Below are 27,740 nucleotides of genomic sequence, written 5' to 3'. Positions count from 1 at the left end.
TTAAAAAATTACAGAACAGTACAAAACAGATGTCCAAACAGGATGTAAAGGCCACTGAGAGGAGAAAGAGAATTAACTCTGGGGAAGGGAAGGAGGGTAGGGGTAGCAATCAGAGAAGGCTTCCAGGAAATAGGGATTTCTGGGCTGGGTTTTGTAGGCTAAATACGAGTTAGTGGCTTATCATAAACATGGTGCTTTGCAGATAACTGGTGCTCAATAAAGAGCTGTTTCACTGCACTGAATGGTTCTGGCATCGTGGGGCTTTGATAGTAGAAGTAGAAAAGAATAATATTCTAACCCAGAAGCTTTATACAACCAGAAGAGACATAAATAGTAATTTCCAATCTGGTTAACAAGCCCACTTACAACACAGAACATCTGCATTCCTCTCTAATAATTATTTCAACCAGTCACCAAATTTCCCTAAATTTGCTTGACTATGAAATTTTCCTAGAGTAACTATAAGAAGAAAGGTTTATTAATCAACAAATTTATGAGAAAAAGTAATGTTCGGAACCAATGAACACAATGTACTGTGAAAAAGAAGTAAGGATGCTGCCTTTATAACAAAGGCTAAGTAGCAGCATGGAGAAAACGTTATTTATCAAATACCAAAAGAGCTGGAGAAGACTGGGTAGGGGGAAGAGGCAGGCTGCTGCCTAGGAGAGAAGCACCAGGTGGGCGGGCTGGCTTGTCCCTCCCTCTCGGTGGTACGTGATGGGATCTTTTCCACAAACCCCCCCACCCCTAGAGTGGAGGTCTGCCCAAACCTTTGAGTTACTACGTCCATGACATATCAGGTCCAAGTAGATTTCTGCGGAAACGCACATTGTCTGGAACCAAGAAGACAGGTTCAGATACAGGTCTGGGGGCAGGATCTAAAGGAAGTAAGGTCAGGAATTTGCAAAAAAAAAAAAAAAAAAAAAAAAAAGAAAAGGAGGTGGTGGTGTAGGTTCAAGGCCATGACATTGGGGTTTGGGCCAAGTTCAGCCAGCTATCTTATAGCTGGGAAATCCAGGGCCAAGCACAGAAAAAGTGTTCAATACATTGTGACTGACTGGATTAAACACGTTTCAGTTGCCTGCTGGCACCCGCCATTCTCAGCCTGTGCTGGCCTCAAAAGGAGTGAACTCTGTCCACGGGTGGCCCCTGGGGCTGATTCCCAGCAGTGGGTGGGAATTTACATTTCCACAAGGGCAACAGAGAAGGTGGCTGTGAAGCCGAGTTGTGGTGACTAATCTCTACGATGATCTTTACACTGCAGATCAACGAGCCAACCAGCTCACTCTGGAAAGAGTTAGACATAAACCTCCCACATTTCAAATTCTTCTGCGACTGGGAGTCTATCGGGAGAAACAAAGACAAACGTCCACACACATGCGAATGTTCAAGATAACACTCCACTTTTCAAGACAGCTAAAAGGAGGAAAGGACCCAACTGGAGAATGGATCAACAAACTGTGGTCTATCCATACAATGGAATACTATTCAGCAGTGAAAAAAAGAATGAAGTACCGACACATGCTACAACGTGCATGAACCTCACAAACATTAAGCTCAGGAATCTCCAGGAAGGGAAAATCTACAGAGACAGAACACAGATCAGTGTTTTCCTGGGGCTGGGGGAGCAAGCCAAGACTCACTGCATATAGGCACAAAAGAACTTTTCAGGGTGATGGAAATGTTATAAAACTAGATTGTGGTGGTAATTGCTCAAGTCTATCAATTTACTAAAAAAAAAAAATCATTGAATTGTACCCTTACGTGGAGTGAATTTTAGGATCTGTAAATTACACCTCAATGAAGCTGTTTAAAAAACTACACCTCAATTGGTTTCTGGGCTCCTGCAGCAGCAAGTAGTTACGGCTTTCAGAGGACCTACTCTGTGCCAAGCACTGTTCTTTGTCTTAAACATGTATTCATCTACTGATTCCTCCACCAGCCCTATGGGGTAGGTAGTATTATCCCCATTGCACAGAAGAGGAAACAGCACAGAGAGATTAGAAACTTGACGGAGGTCACCGCGACGGGGGGGCGGAGCCAGGATGTGAAACTGGCTGTCAAACTGCAGGGCCCAGCAATGAAATCATTACCTCCCCAGCCCCTCTGGGTTCAGCAATGGCTGGGCAAACAGCAACCACTGAGTTTTCAAAAGAGGAAACATTCCTAAGTGACTGCCAACTTTCTCCCTGTTTCTATGCCTTTTCCTCTTCCCCTCCACCATCCCCCCTACCCTGCCAACCAGCTTCACTGTCAGGCTTGAACACGCCCCACGGAGTTCAGGATGGGCCCCGATGAGCTGGATTTCCCAGGCGCTGAAGCTGATTCCACTGCGGCTCTTGGAGCTAACTCTTTTCTCCCCTCCGTATCTCCAGAGTGCTTTTCACATAAACGACACAGCTCCTTGCAAGATAATATGAGCACAGTCATCTTGTAGAGTATTTGCAGGGTCGTTACAGAAAGTAGAAAATAGGGCTGAAGAGCACGTGCACGGTTTTCAGAAAGCAATCTCAACAGCGCCAAGAACTGGCTCTACTCTCTAGCCTGAGGCAAAGACCTGAGTCTTTCCCAAGAAATGCACAAGGAGAACCGTGACAGGCCTGGACACACTCAGGTTAGGGAAGAATAGTGCTCTTGATCTTAGATTGAAAGGATTTTTCTTCTTGGCACACACTCCCGCTGCTGGAGAGAGTGCCTCATTTGGAGAGCTGATATAAAACAGCGTGCAAGGCTTCCCTGGTGGCGCAGTGGTTAAGAATCCACCTGCCAACGCAGGGGACATGGATTCGAGCCCTGGTCCGGGAAGATCCCACATGCCGCGGAGCAACTAAGCCCGTGCACCACAACTACTGAGCCTGTGCTCTAGAGCCCGCGAGCCACAACTACTGAGCCCACGTGCCACAACTACTGAAGCCTGCGCGCCTAGAGCCCGTGCTCCACAACAAGAGAAGCCACTGCAATGAGAAGTCCACACACAACGAAGAGTAGCCCCCTCTCACCGCAACTAGAGAAAGCCCGTGCACAGCAACGAAGACCCAGTGCAGCCATAAATAAATAAATAAATAAATTTATTTATTAAAAAAAAAAAAAAAGAATGTGCAATCCAAATCAACATTTTTAGCACAGTAAAGGGAGAGGGGGCATTAAGGGAAGATGCAAGTGGTTTTCCTAAAGCCAGGATTTGTTCCCATTGGTGCTGCCTGGGCTGGTAGGGTAGGTCAACCTGCCGTCAACCACTCTGTACAGAGTATATGTTGAAACCTGGGGCTTTCTCAACTGCTGTCAATTGGCTTCCTCTGGCTCCTGTTGCCTGAGGTGAGCTTGATGGACAACCTTGAAAGGGTTCTGGGATAAAAGCTTCCTTATTCCCCTAGCAGATCGCATGGAGGACTCTGAAGACAGAGATCAGCCTAATTAGGGCTGTGGTGCTCCTACAGTTTAAGAGATGAGAAGCGTATGCTCCCACCACCCCTTCGGAGCTTGAGGCTTTCCTGTTCATACCAGGAACACCGCTCTCCCCCCTCATGGCTCTTTGAAGATAGTCTTTTGGCTACAAAAATAACGAACACCCCAAGCTCTAAAACACTAGAGCCTGGGGCTAATCGTTAGAGGCAGAAGACCCAATCTGTGAACCAGTGGGGTCTTGGCTTCCTAATTTCCCTCTGGTTTGGGGGAACATTATGGCTCTGACAAAACCCTCCCCAGAGGCCTGGGATAAACTCAAAATAGGCCCCTTTATTGCTCATTTAGCAGCACTGAGAGAATGTTGAGTAAGAAATGCCCCAAACACAAGATTCCTAGAATGACTTTTCTAAAACACCAATCTGAGAGCATCGCTGCCCTACTCCTGGGTTAAAACCTTTCTTTAGCCTCTTGTCCCAGAAACAAATTCTGAATTCTTCAGCTGAGCTGCAGCACCTTTTCATGATGTCTCCTCCTCCTCCAACCTCTGCTCTCACATCGTCTCTCTCTTCAGTCACAGCCCAACTTCCAATAGTTCGCCACCATTTCTCTTTTTCACCCCCAGGCCTTTGCATCGCGACCTGTCTGTACCACGACTTTGCCTTTAGGACTCAGCTCCCGCAAACTGCTTCCGGACAGACGCTCGCTCCCCTCCCCCATCCCCACCCTGCACCTGAGTTACATGATCCCAAAGCACCTGGGTAGTCACTATGACAGGTGTAACCAACGGCAGCGGCATCGCCTGTGAACTTGACCTTGAAGCTACCCGAGGATATAGGGCCTCACCCCTTGACACCTCTTCTTGCCCAACTCCCAGCGCTGTCTACAGCCCCCTCCAGCTGACAAATATTTTCAGAGCGGATGAATGAATAAACAACAGCAGGCAAAAAAGAAATCCCTGGATTTCTGTGAACCGCAGAGCTCTGCAGGAAAAAATCTCTACCAAGGAGGTAATGTGAAAGGGCAGTTTTACGAGCATGTTTTCCAGAAGACAATTTTACTAGCATGCTCTCCATAAGGGCCCAGATGAGCCTCCGGGTTCTTGGCACATAGGGGAAAAAAGCACACACTCTCACTCCCCTTCTCATTCATTTATTCATGTCTTCGGCTTTTGTGCACCTACTCTGTGCCAGGCAGAGGGCTAGGCACTTGGATGTCAAGGGGAACAAGCTGGGTGTGGCCCCGAATCACGGAGCATTTGACAAGGTCTATTTAGGGAACGGGATCTTCCTGTTTGAAAGGAAACCTAGTAATAGATTCACAGAGAACAGGCCACATGAGAACTTCTAAGGACTGGCTGGGATTCAAGAATCTTAGGGAAGAAAGTAAGACAGTCTTCAAATAAATGTGATAAAGAGTCTTTTCAAGTATCATATGATATCGCTTGTATGTGGAATCTAAAAAAATGATACAAATGAACTTATTTACAAAACAGAAACAGATTCACAGACATAGGAAACAAACTTACGGTTACTAAAGGGGGACGGTCCGGGAAGGGATAAATTAGGAGCTTGGGATTAACATACACACACTACTATATATAAAATAGATAATCAGCAAGGACCTACTGTATAGCACAGGGAACGCTACTCAAAATTCTATAATAACCTACATGGGAAAAGGATCTGAAAAAGAATGGACATATATACATGTAAAACGAAATCATTCTGCTGTACACCTGATTGATTTAGGTTGTACACAACATTCTAAATCAACTACACTCTAATATAACATTTAAAAAGTCTTTTTACACCTGGTGGTGAGCAACCATTTTCCCTGAGAGGAAGTGGAGACAGGAAAGGCGGAAGTGGGTTCCGTAAGCAGCTGCAGGGATCCTAGTAGGATCCTGGCCGCCTCGGAGGGTAGTTAAAGCTAACTACACAGTGATGTGTTAAATCTCACTGTCAGAGGCCACGGCCGCCCTGTCTGCACCTTCAGGAAGGGCCAGCAGCTCCTTGAGATCAAAGAAGATGGGAAGTATAGCTCTGCGACAAGTGCCATCACCCAGGGCCACAGCAACACTGCTGACGCAGGCCTGGGCTCAGACCAAACCAGCGTCAAACCCTGATTCCATGACTAAGCCCTGTGACTAAGACTCTCTGTTCCCGTTATCCAGAGAACGGGGTGATGACTGCCACCTCCCAGGATTACTGTGAGGGTAAATGGGATGATGCATTGGGACGTGTTGGCATAAAGTCTGTACGTAAAGGGCTGCTCAAGTTAGGATGATGATACTGTCATTCTTAAGTTGGGTGTCATGTGAAGAGTGACTGAGATAGTGATTCAAATGCTCAGCTCTTGCGGTAAAGTCTAATACTGTAGAATATATTATGTTATATAATAATACACAAGAATATAATAATGTATAATACAGTAACATCACTAGTGTGTCTTTACTGAGCAGTGCGTGTTAGCCCTGTTCTAAGCACTTCATAGGTACTAGCTCATTTAATCCTCACGTCAGCCCCGTGAGGTTCTATTATTATCCTCAGTTTGCAGGGGAGGAAACTAACACATCCAAGTCATACAACCAGAAAGTCTTGGCGGAGGGGCTGGAACCCAGGCGGCTGGCTGCACTACACTCCCTTCTTGCCACTAACAAAAATTCAGAACATCAGACCCGGCATCCTGAAGCCCCGGCCTCTGGCTCGGCCCGTCCAGCAGCCGCACTCAGGGCTGTCTGCGGCTCACCTCGGTCTGTGGCCTCAAATCTTTCCTTTGAAACCTGCCTTGGCCTACAGTCTGCACCTGCTTCCACTTTCAACATGCCATTTCTACTTTCAGCCTTCAGAGTCCTCACCCCCTATTGTGTCAAGATCTCATGACTGCCCCGAGACGCTCTGCTTTGCCTTTTAAGAGGAGCCCCTTATTTCTGGCATCTGGTCAAGGAGTTCATACTCCCCTACCCAGGGGGGTGCTCAGTCTGCCTATTTCTGGCTCTGTGTTGCTTTTGAAGCCTAAAGAATGAAAATGTTTTAAAATGAGAGCAATGACACTTTTGACCTTTACTTCTACGAGCACAAGACATAGTTTCCCAACTCTGTTCGGGGGGGGGGGGGGGGGGGGTGGGACCCTTGGAACCCTCCTCTGCTTTGGAAGTGAACTTCTGCTTTTATCTGTTTCATATACTTGGATTTCACGTGAAGTGTCATTTGAAAACGGGTCCTATTTTTAAAAACGTTTGAAAACCACTGAAGAGCCCGAACATATTTGGAATTAGCAAACAGATACAGAGCCATCTCTCTGGTCCCTCCCCACCCAAGTCTTTGTAAGGCCCCTAGAACCCAGGCAGGGCACAGGTCTGACGGTGAAGGACGTTTTCATCTCAACCATCCAGTCTCTCCCTTAAGTTTCCATTTGACCTTCCACCATCATAAAGAACATTTTTACCCTAAGGACAGACTGACTCCCTGGGGTGACCTTGACAGTTCATAATTTAGAATTTCAAGAAGCCATTCTGTAGCTTGTAGAGTCCTCCAAATCAGGAAAATAAGCACAGAAACACGGTAAACTCTTAACTGTTCATGAGAGTCCTCTGGGGTAGCAGGAAGTAGGACACAGCAAGGACAGACGGACTTCTGAAGAGCCTTACCTGTTTTTCAATGAAAGCGTTGATTCTCTGTAGCATCCCCTCGCATGTGAATTCATATGGCATGTACGGCTCAATCTGCAGAAACAGAACATGGTATCATGAAAGAGGAAGACACAGGACACGCAACACTGACCCAGTCCTCCACTGAGTCACTCACACTCAGGTGCCAACACCTGCAGGGATCCTTGGGAGGGGCTAAGACTATGAACTTGGAAGTCAGCACACCTGGCTTCACAACCTCATTCTGCTCCTTATCAGCTGTGGGACCCTGAGCAAATTACCTACCTACCTGAGCCTCAGATCCTTCATATGTAAAATGGTGATAAGAAAAACCCATTTCTTGGAACGTGTGGTAAAGATTACGGGGGGGAAAAAAAGGGCTTAGTTCAGTGTCTAACACACAGTAGGCACTCAACAAAAGGTGGAGAGTGTCACTTGTTAGAAGGTAAGCTCCATGGGGCAGGGTCCACGGCTGCTGGGTCACCTACATCTCGGTGCTGAGTGGGGCGGCACACGTCGGAACCAGCAAACATCTGGTGAATGAATGCCTGCTCCCTGACCTTAGAAAGGCACATGATGAGTGGTTTCAGGACCCATGACAGTGACAAAAGCATTGTTTTGCATTAGTAGGTGAGCACGTTCCCAAAGAACTCATGGTGCAAAAACAGAGTGATGAAGTGTCCCAGAGAGTTCAGCTAGAGGGTCCCAGGAAGCTAGAAGGTCAAAGCCAACTTCTGCTCATGCTGGGCTTTTAAGGTCAGCTATGACTCCAGCAAGCCAAGACTGAAGAGGGCCAAGATGCGGAAGACGTTCCAGGGGGGAGCATTAGTGGGAGATTGGACATGAAAGAAGGACAGCAGGAGGACAGAACTAGGATCATGGAAGCTGGTGAGACAGGCTAGGAAGAGGTTCACTGGATTTCCACAAAAGACTTGTGATTTCTACTCTAAGGAGCCTAGGCTTTACTTGAGGGTAGCAAGCAACATAGAAGGTGCTTCCCTGGGGTAGGGGAGGCAATCTGATCAATACTGTGACACCTGATGGAAGGGGAAGAAATGCGGGTTGGAGCTCTGCAGTGCCTGTGCCGACACTATGAGGCCTGCGTCTTCAGGAGCAGCCGGCTGGCATTATTAATCTGAAATGGAAATTTCACTTGGGAGAAAATGGCCAGCAATCCAGTTTGTTACAGCTTCAGAAAGCCCAGTAGCACTTATCAGCACATTCACCACCTCCCTCTTAAGTCTACACTCAGCCTATCTCAAATCTACAGGGTGGAGACCTGGACAAAACATCTGTGAGTTGAGGCCTGCTGAAAATGGGACAATTGACAGAGAAGACACCCTTCTGGGGGCAGCCAAGTAGCTGTCCTCAAGGCAGCTTCTCCCGTTTTGTGTGTGTGTTGATTCACACATTACATTTGAAATCTTCTTCAACCATGATTAGTAATTTCATAGCATGTCTTCGAATGCACAGTTAAATGACACATCACACAGGCTGCACCTCAGCCATCCCTGCCCACATCCATCCAGAGAGCCAAAAGAGGCTGAGCCATAAGTACTGTAATACCAGGGTAGGACTATTCTGCATGAGCTGAGGTCCTTTTGTTCCTAGATAGTTTATCTCAGAAGAGCTCAAAATGCTTTAACTGACTTACGTCTTCCAAGCTTGCGTCTTCTCATCTCAAGCTTTTGCACTTGCTGTGCCTTCTCTAACCCAAACACAGTCCTTTACACCAAAGGTAGACTTTTTCTTTTAAAGAATATTTATTTAATCACCTTGTGAGTGATTCCAGAAGCTTTCTCTAACTGTCTAGAGATATGTCTCTTCCCATGTTTGTGGGAAAAGATATGAAGGAATAAGAACAACAACAAAAAATGTACAATAGAGGACTTCCATATTGGGCTCATTTATAAGGGGATAAGTAGGATTTCTAGAGTGAGGTAAATAAACATCGGTGGGCCATCTGTCACGAGACCGACAGATCCAGTTATATGGTGGGAAGCATACTGAATACTCAAGGGTCATTCCTACAACATATTCTAAAGGGTATCCATTAGAAATGAAAGTGCATTAATTCAAAGGGCTTATGCAATAAACACAGAAAAATCGCTCTTCCTGTGTCCTCCTACCAACCAAACCCAGTTTAACCAAAGGGGATGTGACTCATTAACCGCTTTGTGGCCAGTTCACTGTTTTAAAAGATAAGGAGCCAATTTTCCTATAAAGGAAAAGCAAAAAAAAAAAAAAAAGAAATTGTATTCTTAAGCCACCTCTGCCCGTGAGTTCCACTAGCCACCCTGCTGCGTACAGAAGCAGGGCCCTCTGTGTGGGAAAGCTCCCCAGAGCCCCGGCTTTAGGAATACTGAGCACTGGCTAGCCTCTGATGTCGGATCTGCTGCACAGATTGTGTGTGCGTGTGTGTGTGTGTGCGTGCGTGACAGTTTTCTGCAGAACAGTCCTTCAGGAACAAGTCAAGGTCTTTTGGGGGATGAATGAAAGGGAATGTTGAAACCACACCAGTCACTGAGAATCTCAAGTGGGGTCAGTTACGGAGAAGCAGGGGGGAATGTGCTTGGCCATCTTGCTGGTGGACAAAGGACTGTTACTCATATGGCCATAGGAAGGATGCCTGTAGGCATGCAGTCCCTGCTGGCCTTGGAAACTTTCCCTATCCCCCATCTTTTCCTCCATTTTCTCCTCTTCACCTCCCTTCCTGTGGGATCTCCTGTGTCTAGTATTACTCAGCGTTCTAACTCAGAGTACGACTTCTACAGGGAACTGCTCTCTGATATCAGTTAACCTCTGCACGGTCCCACCTGACAGATGGCTTGGCATCATTCAATGACAGATGGTCTTAGAAGGTACCAGAAGTCCAGGGGTTGAGTCTTATCTCCTCTATCTACTAAGCACAGAACTTTAAGTCAGACATTTCCTGGAATTTCTCTTGATGATTTCAAATGTAAAATAGGTCATGTCATTCCCCTGCTCAAAACTACCCATCATACTCAGAATAAAATCCAGAATCCCTATTGTGGCCTATTTAGAGGCCCTACACACTCTGGCTCCTGCAGACCCTTTTATGGTCTCTGTTATTTCTGATGGGGTGTTGGTGGTCTTTCATACTGTTATTCCCCTGAATGTAATAAAATTTTCTCTGGCTGCTTTCAAGATTATTTTCCTCATCTTTCGTTTTTGGCAGTTCAGCTATGATGTATCTAAGTGTGTTTTTCTCAATATTTATCCTGCTTGGCCTTCACTGAGCTCCCAGGATCTGTAGGTTGATGTTATTCATTAATTTTAGAAAATTCTTAGCCATTATCTTTTCACAAATATTTCTTCTGGCCAGTCTCTCCTCTGAGATTCTAATTACACATAAATTAGGCTGCTTGATATTGTTCCAGAGATCTCATATGCTCTTTTTTATCTTGTTCTTTTTTCTCTAATTTCAATCATTTCTATTGATAAGTCTTTAAAGTTCACTGATTATTTTCCTTTGCTGTGTATAGTCTGCTGATAAGCCCACTGAAAGAGTTAATTTCTGACACTGTACTTCTCAGTTCTAGCATTTTTTCATTTGGCTTTTAAAAAAAAGTTCCCAACTCTCTGCTGAAATCCCCCATCTATTCACATATGTTGTCCACCTTTTTCATCAAAGCTTTTTTTTTAAAAAAATTAATTAATTTATTTATTTATTTGGCTGCATGGGGTCTTAGTCGTGGCAGGCAGGTTCCTAAGTTGCGGCTCACGGGCTCCTTAGATGCAGCACGTGGGCTCCTTAATTGCGGCACGCAGGCTCCTTAGTTGCGGCATGTGAACTCTTAGTTGTGGCATGCATGTGCGATCTAGTTCCCTGACCAGGGATCGAACCCAGGTCCCCTGCATTGGGAGCACGGAGTCTTAGCCACTGGACCACCAAGGAAGTCCCCAACAAACCTTTTAATACATTTATCTCAGCATTTAAAATTTGCTGTATGGTAATTCCTATATCTGAGCCATCTCTGAGTTTGGTTTTATTGATGGTGTCCTCTCTTAATGATGGGTCACATTTTCTTGCTTTTTTGAGTGTCATATATTTAAAATCTTGTAATTAAATATGAGAGAGCTTGGCACCAAATTTCTGACCCATTTATAACAAGCATAAGGATTATAATGATAATAGTCTTTTTATTAATCTCATTCCTTACTTTCTCTCTCACTCTCGTCTTTCCCTTTACTTCATTTAATGCTGTTTTTCTTTTTAAATTTTTTCTTAATAAACTAGTCAAAAATACTAGTTTCAATCCAGGTTCTACTACTTATGAGTTGTGCGATTTTATGTAAATTACTTAATTTCTTTAAACCTTAATTTTCTTATCTGCAGAAGGATTAAATGAGATAAGGCTCATAAAGATGTATAGAAAGAGATTCTGGAGGTATAAAAAGAGCTTCTCCCTACATATGACCTACTATTACAATTACTTTTTTTCCCCCCTTAAGTGGCTTTAAATGGTTTTAGGGAAAGGGTTGGTCAGGGTTTTAAAAAGGGGAGCGGCAGATGTTCCATGAAGTGAACAGAGCCTCATGTAGGAGTGGACAGAACTCAGCACCCACTTAGTGCTTTATGTGTCAGGCATTCCCACGAGATTTTTGTTTGACAAAAGGGATCTATTATCTAAAAACTTTTAGACTCTATGATCCAAGATTTTCTGCCTGTACATTAGCTTTCAAATTACTCCCCTTCAAAAGCATGCACACTTAACTAAGTGTTGTGGGTTGAACTCTGTCCCCCCCCCCAAAAGATATGCTGAAGTCCTAACCCCCAGTACCTGTGAATGGGACCCTATTTGGAAATAAGGTCTTTGCAGATGGAATCAAGATAAGAAGAGGTCATAGTGATTTAGGGTGGGCCCTAATCCAACATGACTAATGTCTCTATGAGAAGTGGAGAAAACAGACAGAAAGACACACACACATGGAGAACACCATATGACAGCAGAGACAGAGATGAAAGTGTTGCAGTTGCAACCCAAGGAATATCTGGGGCCACCAGAAGGTGGAAGAGGCGAGGAAGGACCCTCCATGAGAGGCGGCAGAGGGAGCATGGCCCTGCCGACATCTTAATTTTAATTGCAGCCTCCAGAACTGTGAGAGGATAAATTTCTGTTGTTTCAACCACCACTTTGTGGTTCTTTGTTATGGCAGCTTTAGAAGCTAATACCCTAGAGGACTCTGAGACTGAAGAAAGAAGAGCCTTCCATCTCTGCAAGAAGGATCCTCTGGTGGGAAACTGCAGACGTGCAGCAGGTACTTGAGGTGGCCAGCAGTACCACACTCACTTGGCACTTCATCTCTTGGCTTGGCCACCAGAGGTCTGGGGGACTTCTGTCCTAAACTTGAGACTGGGATGAGACTGTACACGCCGCTGATGGGAAGCTCTGAGCAGCTACCTCAAAGCTCAATAACAAGACCCTCTCTAAAGGGATACGGATAACACACTGGCGTACTCTTGTTCCCCAGGAGATGTGCTCAGCAAGCTGAAACTGGCAGTTGGGAGGGCCCCACTTTACTCCCCAAAGGGGAAAGACGGCCCTTTACATGGGCCAACTGGCAACTCCTCCTGGGATACACGCCTTTCTAGCCTCTTCCCCTTGACTCTCACTGTTCCTCTAACTTGTGTCTTTCTGGGCTCACTTCTCAGTTTAACTTTGCAGATTGCTACTCATGCTCTGAGACTTAACTCAATGCTGCATTCTCCAGATGTCCTTATAAGGAGCAGAGAAGACAGAAATAGAAGACAAACTTACGGTTACCAGAGGGGGAAGGAGCGGGGAGGGATAAATTAAGACTTTGGGATGAGCAGATACAAACTACCGTGTATAAAGCAGATAAACAACAAGGACCTACTGTATAGCACAGGGAACTATATTCAATATCCTGTAATTAAACCATAATGGAAAAGAATATGAAAAAGAATATATATATTCATATATATACACACACACATATATACATATCTGAATCATTTTTGTTGTACACCAGAAACTAACACAACATTGTAAATCAACTATACTTCAATAAAAAAAAAAAGAAGCAGAGAAGATAGACACTCCTCCATCTCTGGCATATTGGTCTTGGCACTGAACATACTCTGCCTTAGTGTGCTGATTTGCATACATCTATTCCTCACTCTCTCCATGCCTCCCATCATCCGTTAGGTACATCACTATACTGGGTCCTGAGAACACAGCAGTGAGACAGATATAGTTCCTGCCCATGTTGCTTACAGTCTAGTGGAAATCCAGGCTATCACTAAGAAAAGTAAGAATGTTATAGTATTACATTAGCCAAGACATGGAAACAACAGTCCATCGACAGATGAATGGATAAAGAAAATGTGTGTGTGTGTGTGTGTACACACACACACACACACACACACACACACACACACACACACAATGGAATATTACTCAGCCATAAAAAATGAAATAATACCACTTGCAGCTACATGGATGGACCTAGAGATTATCATACTAAGTGAAGCAAGTCAAAGACATACATGATATCACTTATTTGTGGAATCTAAAATACAACACAAATAAACTTATCTACAAAACAGAAACAGACTCACAGATATAGAGGACAGATTTGTGGTTGCCAAGGGGGTGAGGGGGCAGGAGAGGGTTGGATTGGGAGTTTGGGATTAGCAGATGCCAGCTATTATCTATAGGATGGATAAACAACAAGGTCCTACTGTATAGTACAGGGAACTATATTCAATATCCTGTAATAAACCATAATGGAAAAAGAATATGTAAAAGAATGTATATACATGTATAACGAAATCACTTTGCTGTACACTGGAAACTAACACAACACTGTAAATCAACAATACTTCAGTAAAAAAGAATATTACATTATTATATATGTAATACTGACTTAATACTCCTGACTAGACATTTATTATGAGATCGACACTGCACTTAAGCACTTCATATTCATTATCTCATTGGATCCTCTCAAGTACCTGTAAAGTAGGTGAAATTAGCCTACATCAGGGATGAGGAAACTGAGCCTCAGAGGTCATGTAAGTGCCCGAGGGGACACTGCTGGACCCCAACCCAAGCTGTCTGATTCTAGACTGTCCTCACAACCACACCTACACTGCTTCTCTTAAAAAATTATAACAGAGTAATTGCTGCTCTGATAGGAGGAGGACAGAGGGCAGGGTTTACTGGTAGAATCCAAGGCAGTCCCGGGGTTGGGAGAGAGGAAAACGTGACCCATCCCTACAGGGTGGTAAGTTTCCTACAGGCAGGGAGTCAGCCTCGTTTATGCTTATGGAAGTGAGCGTCCCTGACAGTGGTTCAGAGGGCGCTCTGCATACAGTAGGTACTTAATACATGTCTGCTGAATTGTTCCGGAGAGTCCAGAGATGTTAGTTACTTATACAAAATTTTATAAGATGTTTAGGTAGAAAAGCCAAATAAACAGATGCTATAAAAAACATTTCCCAGTATTTCCTTAATTAGTCCTTTTCCTTCTCACTTTTTTTTTTTTTTTTTTTTTGCAGGGGAGCGGGTCTATCTTTTCTGATCTTTGGGAGAGCTACATAATGAGGTCACTGACACAAGTAGAATTCAAGTTTCTACTGCTGTGTCTGGGACCCAGGAGCCATGTCGAAAGGGTCTGCAGAATCCATGCACACATCTGGACACCAGCTCTAATTCCATTTCACAGAACCTACACAAAAATCCCCAGGCCAGTCCTACAGCTGGGCCATTTTCTAATTTCAGAGTCAAGCTGACATGGAAACATTCTAATTACTCGAACGAAGGGCCTGTGATGCTTTCCACATGATCCCGTTCACATCACAAATGGGGGAAAATGGAATAAAAGAAGTAACCTTCTGACTTAAAATTGCTTTCACGGCGTCCTCCACCTCCTCCTGATTATCGAGGTCAACAGTCCAGACGTGTGGCTGGCCGATGAAAACTTCCGCATAAGGATGCTGGGAGGTCAGCTGGAAAAGGAAAAACAGAACACCTCAGTCTCACAAACACTGACTTTTTTCATTTTTCAACCTTCTGTGCTAGGTGAAGCGTTATGCTTTTTATGGTTCCGAGTTGTACCTGCGTAGGTAATGTCATTTTTTGTTTTTGACCCTTGACGATCGAAACCTCCTAAGCACCCCATAAGCAGATAACAATAAAAGAGGGAAGGTCCCACAGCTTTCTTTCTTTTTTTTTTGACCAGCAGGACGTCTACTGTCAGGACCATCTGGATAAGCACGCACAGCGCTGACGGGCACAGGTAAGGACACCGAGGCTGTAAAGTGTGCCCGGCTGGCAACACCGGCAGTGCCCATGGGTGCCCATCAGGTTCATGTGGGATGTTTTAAAAGACACACGGCCAGGCTACGCTGTCTTAGACCCTTTGAGCTGGGATCTTGGGCACTTTGGAGGGGTTCCTGGGAGTCTAGGGGTCCCAGGAGGGCAGCAGGTGGGCCATGGCCCTGTGTGAGACCATGACATCCACAGGGTCAGGTCCGGTGATGGCTCCTCACCTTGAGTCCCACTTTGAAAAAAGAGTTAGAATGTCATAACCAGGTGACATGGAGGCTGTTACAGATGGCTTCAACCCCCCAAATCACACCAAGAAATAATGAATATTTACCCTCAGTCATATCCCAGCCCTGAAAATCACCTAGATCAAACTAGCGTCTGTTATAAAATACTGGTTAGGATAGACAGATAAATATAAGGAAATTACAATAAAGTTGTCATAGGCTTTAAAGTCATAGAAGGATACGTAATGGTACATATGAAAGGTGACAGAAAGGGAAATAATGCTACCAGAAAAAGAGAGAATTTTGGAATAATAATTAGCATAACACTAGAGCCTTAAGAGTCATAAAGGCCATGTGCGATCAGAAAAGCAAGGAAAGGCAGCTTTTGTTTTAAAGGAGGTTTTATTTTAAAAACAAAGGGTGGCCAAAGAAACCCAGAGGAATATTGGCAATTCTCAGTTCTGGAAGAATCCGTTTTTTAAAGACAGCTAAATTTACCCCTCAAACTTATTCCCACCTTTATTCTTGTATCCTTTTAAGGCTGTGGTATAAAGAAAGCATTCTGGTGCATTTTCAGTTCTCAAAGTTGGCGGGTGCTGCCCTAGCCCCTGGCTGAGGACCAGGGATGCCAGACGCCTTGAGATGTGTGTGCCCGTCCTGCCCAGGGCAGAGCTGCCCACTCCCCACAGGCCTTCACACGCCCCGCCAAGCTCTCAGGTGGGTTCACAGAATCCGACTCTTTGGCACAGTCTGAATATACATTGAGTTTTCCAGGAACATAACTGCCATGTAAATCAAGGGACGTTTTATTGGGAATTTCACCAATAAGCCGTTATCATTTCAGAAAAATCATGGCAGCAAAGTCAATGCCACGCAGAGGATCTGGGTCTCCAGTACAACATACCCAAACCAGTCTGTGTTTGAAGCTGTCACAGTAATGCCAACCGCGTATATCTGTGTGTCTACATGCAGGCACCTTTTGATTTAGCTTCTCTTTCTTTAATGTCAATTATAAGTAAAAAGGGCTGACCAGATTCAGCTCAATGTTTTATTCTTCTTAAATACAAACATATTCACTGTAAAGAGGAATGAGACACCATGATGCCTTCTAGTGTGGTTCATGGGTATGATACAGTATTTCCGGACCACATATACACAAAATATCTATTACCTTATAGCAAAGTATTTTCCTTTTACTTCTCTTTCATATTAGAGTTAGAGAATCATTCTTTTTTAAAATTGCATATGTTAGCAGGGTATATTTTTCATTTCAGGAGTGAAAAGTAGATGTTGTAATACACTTCGAATAAAAGAAGGTGTTGGGTCCGGAAGGGTTGAGGCCAAGCTGGCTCTCTTTTTTTTCTTCAGATCCCAATATACTCAGAGAACTGGGTGATTCAACTGGCACCTCTCCAGCTTGCTCTTGGCCACCGTCCTTTGTGTCTTACCACACCAATGGTGTGCACGCATTACTCAGGGGGGAAACCCAGAAGATAAATGACTGTGCCGCCACGCTGAGCCTTCTCTGGCCCCCACTCGTGGGAATCAGGCGATTCTGAGGTGCAGGTATCCTAGACTTTGCTCCTGCCTCTTCTGCCCGAGTCACGCCCCTCGCTAGCCCGCAGGTCCCCCATGCTTCCGACATATACCCTCTTTCTTTTGCTCAGCTGTGTGGTCAGGGATAGAAGAAGAGTGCCCGCAGGCTCCTGGAGCTGGGGAAGCATCCTTTTCTTTTTCTCAGCACATATTTTAGATTGCGCACGTATCAGTGAGGCCCCTCAGATGGGCTGGGCACTGTGCTAATCACCTGAGCAGACATTATTTATCAGGTTTCCTGTGTATTGATGAGGATTCTGAGGGTTAGAGGGGCTTACAATTCCCCAAGACCACACAGCAAGAAAGCAGCAGAGCAAATGCAAATCTAGATCCTTCAACAACTTTTTACCTTTTGACAAAAAAGGAAGATGACAATTTTAAAGGAGGCTCTTGAGTTCTTAAGACAATGACCAAAAGAAGCTCAATGTAAACACCAGCCTTTTCATCACTTGCTTAAAACCGGCTAACCTAAAACAAACTCCCAGGACTGAATGTATGTCTGTATTAGACCTTTCCTGAAGCTGAGCAAAGTGTCACACCATTTTCATTTTGTGGCCTGGAGAACAAACTAATTAATTCTTGCAACTGAATCAGGGTAAATGAAAGTTGCCATCAGTGTCACTATTTAGCAGTCTCTCTCCCCTCTGCCTTTTAAGGCCCCTGCTTATTTACAGGGTTGCTCTAAGCACTTGGAAAATACAAAATGCTGAGCCATTATCATTTTGTTCATTTACATTTACGGAGGGTTACTTAATTTTATGAGTAAGGCATTTTGTGATTCATTATTCCCCCTCTGGATGTTCCATTCCTCGTTAATTTATTGAGAACCGTCTGATCTGAGCTACTTCATCGTATATCAATCAGTATATTTACTGGAGTATAGTCTGTAAAAGTAATGAAAATCTTATTAAATATGAGATGTTATTTCAGAGCGGCTGTTAAATCTCCAAGAAGAACACAAGTTCTTTTTATGGAAGAGGAAACCCTGGAGCCAGAGAATTTCGAATGGTTTACAAAATGTCAGAATAATGATTAAGAACCTACTAATCTGTTTCCTAATATAAAGATAGAAATCCAAATTATATTACATTTAAAGTGTAACTTGAACCAACCACATTATACTTAAGGGCATATGGAACTTCTCTTGAGTGTGTACACTGTGGTTTTAAAAATGGGTCCAATGCAAAAATAAAAACAAAGCTTTTTGTTTTCTAAATACAAAGAAAAATTTAGACTTCTCTTCAAATGAAGGCAAAGAAGAGACATAGATGCAATTTATATGGACCCATTTACATGGATCTATTGTTGCTTAGCTCAAAAGATTAGCAAAGGCACAAAAAGATAGCTACGTAATTATATACGCTTTGGTTAAAATTTTTCTATTTGCTGAGGGCAAAAAAAAAAAAAGGATACTTTCTAGGGATTCTTGACCCTTAGAAATCTGTACAAGTGTTGATAGCTCTTTCCCAATTAAAAGCATCTTTGATCAGGGGGATTCTGTGAGTTGAAAGAGCAGAGTGGGGCGGCCCACCTGCCCGTGAGGTCAAGTTCACTGGCTCCTCTCAAAGCTGTGTCCTGTCACTGGCTATCAGCCTGCTCTCTGCACCGTCTCCAGCGGAGAAGGAAATGGACATCAGATGGAACCTGCCCTCCTGCATAAAGTAAAGTGACCTGCTTGGGGTTTTCCCTCCAACGCATCAACATTCTTGCTTCTCCAACTCAAAACCCGACTCTCCTTTTCCTATAAAGCACAGCTCCCCCACTATCCCCTTCTAGCTAACCCAGCACATTCTCCACCGGGCACCACTCCAAGTTAACTTCCCCCGCTTAATGTACTCAGCTATTTCCTTATGCATTCCCGTTGATTAGGCATCGCTCTTATCACACTTCCATATCAAAATCTGAGCTCCTGGGAAACAGGAAATGTGTCTTGATAAGTTCCCCCAATGCAGTGACTTAGTACCACAGGCCCTGTGGGGATACAATGAACGTCTGTCAGCTGACCTCTGCCTCCCAGCCCTCTCACGGGAGCCCAGGACTGACGGAGTCACCTGTGGGAGGTCACTTGCTGAGCAGCTGTTGAAAGCCTCCTCCAGTGCCATTCTAATTGGAGTCTCATTCCAGTACTGGTGGGACCACCTGAAAGGATAGGAGGAACCAAATGCCTGGGCGGCAGCTCCAACACCTATTCCCTTTTTATGCCATGAAGTGAAAACCCTCTATCTCCTCAACAAAAAGCAAATTACTAAAGGATCATACCGACAGGATGAACATACTTTTCTCAGCAATTTCATACTGGCTGATCTGATCTATGTAACATTACATCCTTCACTGGCAAAGGGTTAGATTGTGTTTAAGAGGGTCTTCAATTTTTTTCAGGAAAAAGTACTCAGTTGTAATACAGTGTTATCAAAATCTTCAGAATTATCAAAATTTAAATTATTATCTAATTCTAATGATCAAGAAGGTACCAAGTCAGTCCAAAATACTTTTGATGAATCATTTCCCAAAGTCTTGTATATAGAAACTGCAGCAAGAAAACTGATGGGTTTCTTTGCTTTTCATGCATTAGTGAGTCAGACAGAGAAAGGCAAATACCATGTGATATCACTTATATGTGGAATCTAAAAAAATGATACAAATGAATTTATTTACAAAACAGAAAAAGACTCATAAACATAGAAAACAAACTTATGGTTACCAAAGGGGAAAGGGTGGGGTAGGGGGAGGGATAAATTAGGAATTTGGGAATAATGTATACATACTACTGTATATAAAATGGATAAAAAAACAAGGACCTACTGTATAGCACAGGGAATTATACTCAATATTTTGTAATAACCTATATGGGAAAAGAATCTGAAAAAGAAAAAAAAATATATATATATGGAACTGAATCACTTTGCTGTACACCTGAAAGTAACACAACATTGTAAATCAACTATACTTCAATAAAAAACCATTTTTAAAAAGCCCTTAGCACATAGTAAGTGCTCCAATAAATGTTAACTAAGACGGTTATTATCACGGGAAACCAGAAAAAAAAAATCATGAGGGAAAAATCATCATTAGAATATCACTGTAACAATGGTTGCAAGAAAGATCCACTGATACATGGTAAAAATAAATGGGCAAAAGTTGGAGGAGAACGAGGGTATTCGCATGGTCTCAAAGTACTTCCCCCAACAAAGAGAAAAACAGTAACTTTACGGTGGAGAAACCTGGCAAACACGACCTTAACCAGGTGATCAAGGTTACATCACCAAGTAATAAGACATTCGTATCACGCACCCCCGACATGATACACTGAGGCCACATGACTTCTGTGGGATTCTTGCCAAAAATGTGTAACCTCAAACTAATCAGGAGAAAACGCCAGTCAAATCCAAATGGAGGGGCAGTGTACAGAACAACTGACTGGTACTCTTTCAAAATGTCAAGGTCATGAATGCACTGAAAGACTGAAGAATTGGCACAGATTGGAGGAGACTAAAGAGACATGACAGGTAAAGGCCAGGTGGGAGCCTGGACCAGAAAAAGGATGTTAGTGGAAAAACTGGTGAAATCCAAATAAAGTCTGTAGTTTAGATAATATTACGGTACCCATGTTAACTTCTTGGTTTTGACAATTACACTGTGGTTTTATAATATGTTACCATTAGCGGAAGCTGCATGAAGCATATAACCAAACTTTGTACTCTTTTTGCAGCTTTTCTTTAAGACTAATATTATTTCAAAATACATAAAAAGCAAGTTCCAGCAATTCCACTCATAGGTATATATACCACAAAGAATTGAAAGCAAGGACTCAAACAGATACTTGTACACCCATGTTCGTAGCAGCATTTTTCGTAACAGATAAGAAATGGAAACAATCCAAGTGTCGATGAACAGAGGAACGGATAAACAAAATGTGGGCTATTCATACAATGAAATATTATTCAGCCTTAAAAAAGAAAGATTCTGACACATGTAACAACATGAACGAACCTTGAAAACATGCTCAGTGAAATAAGCTGGTCACAAACACTGTTTGATGACACTTACATCAGGCACCTAGAATAGGTAAATTTATTTACAGAAAGTAGAGTAGTGGTTCTACTCTTCTATTCAGGGCTGGAGGAGGGGAGAATGGAGAGTTACTGTTAATGTACAGAGCTTCTGTTTGGAACAATCAATCTATGAGAGTGGATAGTGGTGATGATCGCACAACATTGCGAATGGACTGAATGCCAGTGAACTGGACACTCAAAAAAGGTTAAAATCATCGTTTCTCACTGTGTATAATTTATCACAAAAAAGTGGAAAAAGCATCGAAAATTACAAATAATTATCCAATTTAGGCAGATGTAGAACTTCAGAGATTTCCTACATTCAAACGCAACACAGGCATGATTTATTAGCCCACATTTTCTACCCAGAGCTCCGAAGTTTCAAAGTCAGTCGCACGCTAGAGCACAGATGCCTAAGCTGAGACATTCTCACTGCTGGGGATCATCCTTTCAAACCTTTGCAAAGAGTAAGTTCTTGGGTACCAGACTGAAGGTTCCTGATCTGTGTTCTGGTACCCGCCCCACAGCACGGGAAGTCCAAACGCTGTGTGCATGAAGTGTTGCTGAGGAATGACCCCCCGCCCCCCAAAGCACTCGCCAAAATGAAGAACTCAAATTTACAGTACTAGCAGAAGGAAAAAGCAAGCGTGCCCGTGCACACACACACGCACACGCCTCGTTAACCTTCGTCAGAGGTTATCTGGGCCACAGGTTCATCTTTTTCAGGATAATCTGTGGTCTTGCTGATCTTCTTCCATCTCCTTTGGCCCTTTCACCAGTGACGGGGAGGGTCAAAGAAAAGAACTCTCAGAATGATCTACTCTGTTAACTGGTAACTTCTCTGACTGAAAGGTAAAGAATAATCATGGAAAATGTGTCTTATATACTATTTGGGGAAGGGGGGAATGGGGTCAGGAGAACTGACCCAGAAAGGTTTAAAAGTAGCAGAGGTGAAAAATGTATGCTTTAGACACATGTCCCGGGAGGGCCGCCCAGCAGTGTCCTCCCCAGTAGACGGTCCCAAATGACAAGGGCACTGGGACAAATCGACACTGAGAGGCTTCCTCCTTGAAAGCAGCCTGGAGAGCCACTTACGAACTGTGCAGAAATAATAAGAAATCAATCTTATGGGTTCTTGCACATATGTGTTTCTAACCAGATATAGAAACACCCAGCCTGGTCACTCACATGCTCTAAATGACTTTGGTTTATTGTCCCAAATAGAATCCAACTGCCTTCAATGGTGATTCACCATTTTCAAGTGGATTTTCCAGAGGACCTCCAAAGGCAATCCAAATAAGGCTTCTGCAAATGGTTCGAGCGATGGCAGGATTGCTTCTCAGGACGACACCTGCTGACAGTCGGCTAAAATACCAGGCGCACTATTCAGTCACCCCGATACGTCTGTTTTCTCAAGGACGATGATTCTTCAAGGAAGGATCCTCCTTCCACCCAACTAAGTGAAATGAAGTTGACAATACCTGCCGTCCAAGGCTCGGAGGTTCAAATGGGCTCCTAGCACTCAACAAACAGCTACCATTCATATGAGTGAAAGTAGAATGAGTTTTATAGATGCTTACCTCTCTCAGAGTTGGCTTGCCAATGAAAAAGTCTGTGTTTTTGCTGCTTTTGGGTGGGTTGAACTTGGGATTCAGAAAAGCACATCCATTTGCGATGGCCTCCAAGGGAGCCGGGCCTTCATAAGGGAACCCAAGTCCAACAAACAGCTGTAAGACAGAGGAGCAAACCACATGTAAACACATCAATCAGGACTGGCGTCCCTGGCTCATGGGGGTCTCTTCTGGGCTCCATTCCTGTACCGATGCCTCTGAGACTCTGGAAAGTTCCCAGGCCCTGGTTGGGGGTGGATAAATGAGAAGCCAGCTTACACCAGGGCCTGAAAAACATGACCAGGGACCTGTAAGCGCCCCGGAAGCTGCTCAGGTCATTATGAATTTCCCTCCTTTGTAAAAAAGTAAAGCAGTAAGTGTCAGGGTGGGCAGCTGAGGGGGTAGGGAGGTGGAGGTATTCAAAGAATAAAAACAACAACAAAACCCAAGACCCAACAATAATCTTTCTGTAACTTACCAGGAGACATGACTGCAAAAACACTTGCTTAACTAAACAGAAGGTTTCTTCATTGAACCAAAGGAACAACAGGCCCTTTCAGTGATGCCGGGAAGAGGGACAGAAAGGTCGCTGGGCGGTTTGATTACAGTTCACATGGAGCTGCATTAAAATGATGGTAGGTCAGCAAACATGGGTTTTCATAATGGGGTTTTCGCTGGGGGACACCAGCATCTTGGGTTTTATTTTCCCCTCAATGTGGGGAGAGGGTGTAGAGCTGTAACTGGGCAAGGCTTTCCCACCCCAGCAAGTAAACCACGAGTTGTCCCCATGGCAGACAAGAGATGGCAGCAAAAACACATGTCAGAGTCCTCGCCGGGACCACGGCTGAGAGCCGCTGTGACAAAGGGGACTCTCTGCAGTTCAGTGGCATTGATTCCTGGGTCCAGAAATGAAACATCATCTCATAGAAAGGCATCCTTGCGTACCCTCCCCTCGGGGTATTTCACACCACTGGGCGGCTGTGGGTCCTGACGGGCTTGGTCCAAGTCTAGGCTTGGTGACGTGTGAGATCTCCCTACCCACATGAAGGAGCCTATCCTGAAATCTCTCCAGTCTCCCAGGGACATCAAGTGGCAAAGGATAACTGGGTCCCAGGGTGTCCTTTCCTTCTGCCATCATGTTGGGGAACATCCACACGGCCACGCCCCGAGAGTGAAGGATGCTGCTGAACTGGATACGGCTAGATGCTTGAGTCTCCTTTCCCGGGCCCTCTCCCCAGTAATCCTGTCTCTGCAGCTGCTTTAATTGAATGATGATCTGGAATACTTCTGCCTAGACAGCCCTGAGTCTAACCCCGGCAGCACTGGAAGATGCAACCCGTATGTGCTGGGCACTCAACTCCAGGGCTGAACGCGCAGCGTGGACCATGTTAGACATATTGGAGAGTCATGAAGCCCCCGCAGGGAATTTTCTGGGGGCAAGAAACTAAAATCTCAGGTTTTCTGGAGAGATGCCCCATCCTATAACTGTATGTTCTTCCGCACAGAACATGGTACTTAACATTTCTGTTGTTTGGAAGAATAACCTTTCATATCCTGTAAACCTTGAGATGACCCTCAGGGGTGTCCACAGAGGAGGGAACTGTGGAGGAAAAGCTTTGAGAAGCCAGCCGAGCTCTCACTGCTAGCTGAGTCATTTCTCCTGGAGCAGAAGAACCAGAGACACAGGGGTGAGGGAAAATGTGGTAGCAGAAGAGCTTGGAAGCTGTCTGCCATGAGGGCATGAAGAACTAGTCCCAAGACATCCCAGCTCTGTTAAATATGAAGAACCCAGGGTTACTATCCTTGAGGCTTTGGATCTCTGTGATCTGCCACCCCCAGATTTTGGGGAGCAGGTGTCGGGTCTCCAGGGAAAAGAGGACCTCTGTCAGGCCGTGGCTGGGCTCAGGAAAGCACAGGACTTCCAGATCCTGGAAGATGCAGACAGGGGTCTCCGTGGGTTTAACCAGGGGCCCACAGTGTTTTCTGACCTCTGAAAACCGGGACCTGCCATGAAGTGCTGATACCTCCATCAACACTAAATTACAAAGAATAACTTCGGAGGAAATGTAGGAAGCACAATGGTTGTCTATTTAAATAGAAAATCCTGGGAAAAAAATTTAATTAGCTCCTTCAGGCCCACCAATCTGAACCCATTAATTAAAAGGATTTGAGGCTGTTGCTTAATGAACTTGAATGGGACCTAGGTTTAATTATATGTGAATAACAATTTGCACCACCTCTTCTGCCCTGCTGGCATCCGAATATCTCAGTACACGTAAACACTTTGGGCTAACTCTCCAAAGCCTCACCATTTCAGAATGAAGCTAAAGCAAATACCACACAATTTCTTGGCAATGAGTCTTCTCGTCACACTAATTAGGATCGCAGGAAATGCATTACTTGGAAACACCAAAATAACAGTTCTTTGTCACTTCTGTCAATAAGCAACCTTCCTTCTTGCTTCCTGTGTACTCACTACCTGGGACATTATAATGGAGCAGATGTATTAAGGTCAAATAGCACACCTGAGGTTTGAATGACAACAGGATAGGCAGAGAGGGTTCATCACCACCCAAGGGTATTGCATGAACTTCTGAGCGCTTATGGCCTTGCCACACACTGGTACCTTAACCACACTGAATTGCTTTTCCCCTAGTTCCCCACTCCCCCCCATCATTCTGCTCGCTTACAGATTTCCTTAGCACGGGGGCAAGAGAGACACTGCAAGAATGCATTCAAGTGCAGAGGCTTAACTCCTCAGGAGGACACAGCATATTTTATTGATGCTTCATCTGGCTTTCAGAAGCCTAGAATGTAACGAGGATCTTCCAGACGACGAGACATCTCCATGGCTGCAGCTCTGACTCCGTCAATGAGCGTTTCTAAATAGAGCTTTAAATTACATGCTCTAAAATTTAACTTTTGAACTAACACTAAGGAAGAGAGAACAGATGAAGCTCCAGGATTGGGAAGTCCCTACACATCGACAAAGAGTTTAGTTAAGCCACTCAGATTTGTACTCTGTGTGAAAGGAGAAACGAAATTGTTTTAAACCCCTAAGCGGAGTAGTTCACAAAGAATCCTTTAAAGGTGGATAAAGGTAGTTCTGAGACCAGGACAATGTGGTGATTAAGAGCACAAGCTCTGGAGTCAGGCCGACCAGGTTTCCAACCCTGGCGGCATCATTTCCTAGCTCTGTAACTGTGGGAAATTGTTATATGCCTCTCTCTATGGATTATCTGAGGTCCACTGATAATGCATTCTCTCTAGCTGTGGGCCTTAGTCAAGGTAACACAAGCTCTCTAAACCTGTCTTTTCATGTGTAAAGTGGTGAAAGTAATCGTGCTTTATTTCATGGGGCTGCTCTGAGGATTCAAGGAGATACTTCATGGAAAGGATGTATTCCAAGGTTTGGCACTTAGTAAATGTTCGCTAAACGCTAGTCCAAGTTCAAACCCAGGTTCAACTTGACGTGCAGCACGCACACGACCTTTTGTTGTCTAGCTGGAGTTTGCTGTGCAGGAGTTGTGGTTGTGGGGTTTTACAAGCGGTTCGGCACCTGCTTACGTGTATTTATGAGTTCTCTGTGTTTCATAAAGTACCTGGATTAAAAAACAGGGAGGGGCGTCCATCAGAAGAGAGAGGGGACATGGTTTACAGTGACTGCCTCAAGCAAAGGTCAGTCCCATGAGCCACATGCTATGGCTAAGCCTTACTTGTTTATTCTTCACATAATGATTGGGAATCATTACATTTTTGATAATAGGTATCCCTTTTATAGCTTTAAAAAGAATCCATACAAGGCTGGGAATGGAGAAAATTTATTTTCCTGAGAGGTGATGCTTTTGTGTAGCTGGCAAGGTCCCCTCTCTGGACATCTGTCTTCCCTTTTGTACCCAACGCTGATGGAAGAGAAAACAGTGGCCAAAATCTCTCCCATATATGTTTGGCTACGTCCTCTCCTGGGCTCCATAAGCCCCTAACCTACCCTACCTGAAAGACTGTCTCCTAAAGGTCTAGAAGGGCAAAGGAGACAGAGACAATGATACTTGCCAAGCACGTTTAAGCACCCCAGGTTAGTCAGTATTGGCCACTAAATCAAAGGTCATTTCCTGGAGACCAGCTCACTGGGTAGACTCCCAGACTATGTAAGTGGCCTTCCAGAAACAAAACAAAAAATCCAGCAACAACATCAAGACCACAAGTCCCTGCCCTTCGGTCATTTGGAAGCCCCAGCACAAAATCAAATGCATTGCAATTTGCATTGCGAAAGCATATTACCCTGGGGGTGGGGAGGAGGAGAACATTCAGATACATGTACAACTGCAGATGCCGACCATCTTCAGCTGTGCCAGTACGCAACGCCTACCATGAAAAGGCAGCTCAGGTGCACCTCCTTGGAGAAGCTGTCCGGACCACCCCTCTCACCCCAATAGCCCACCAGGCCTACCCCTCAGCTCTTAGCGGTGAGGAGGCATCACAGGCCTGGCTCACCGCCACAGTTAAGATGGGCTCTAACGGTACCGAGGACAGAGGATTTTAGTGATGAAGAGAGAATTCACGGAAAGGGCTTAACACAGGGAACGGTTAGAGAAACGGTCGTTACTGGTGCAGTGAAACCCCATGGTCGTGCCCCGTGATAACATGAATGGGTTGTGTGTATCTGGGTGTGAGGAGGTGCCTTTGTTCTTGAAGCCTCATTCGGAGAGGTTAATGAATCCTATGTCCATACATTCTTCATTCTATATACATATGTGGGAGGGGAGGGGGGAGGATGGAGCGTGTGTGCATGGGTAAGTGTATGCAAATTATTTTCCACCTAGTTGGAATGGGAATGGTTTTTGGGACCTGTCACCAGGACGAAACCTGCTTGACTGCCTGAG

General features: G+C 44.4%; 1 protein-coding gene across 9 annotated transcripts in view; it reads right to left on the bottom strand.

The window, feature by feature from the left end:
- Window positions 1-27,740, bottom strand: part of MGAT5 (alpha-1,6-mannosylglycoprotein 6-beta-N-acetylglucosaminyltransferase) — a 359,084-nt gene that overhangs the window by 17,907 nt on the left and 313,437 nt on the right. For all 9 annotated transcript variants that reach the window (XM_057550780.1, XM_057550787.1, XM_057550781.1 and 6 more), the window contains 3 exons: window positions 22,828-22,974; window positions 14,937-15,053; window positions 7,055-7,129 (listed from right to left, as the gene is read on the bottom strand). In XM_057550780.1, the coding sequence (XP_057406763.1) occupies window positions 7,055-7,129; window positions 14,937-15,053; window positions 22,828-22,974 (339 nt within the window). The remainder of the gene's footprint in view (window positions 1-7,054; window positions 7,130-14,936; window positions 15,054-22,827; window positions 22,975-27,740) is intronic.

Source organism: Balaenoptera acutorostrata, chromosome 8 (genome assembly GCF_949987535.1).
Source record: "Balaenoptera acutorostrata chromosome 8, mBalAcu1.1, whole genome shotgun sequence".
NCBI lineage: Eukaryota > Metazoa > Chordata > Mammalia > Artiodactyla > Balaenopteridae > Balaenoptera > Balaenoptera acutorostrata.
This window is presented reverse-complemented; position numbering and strand designations above follow the sequence as displayed.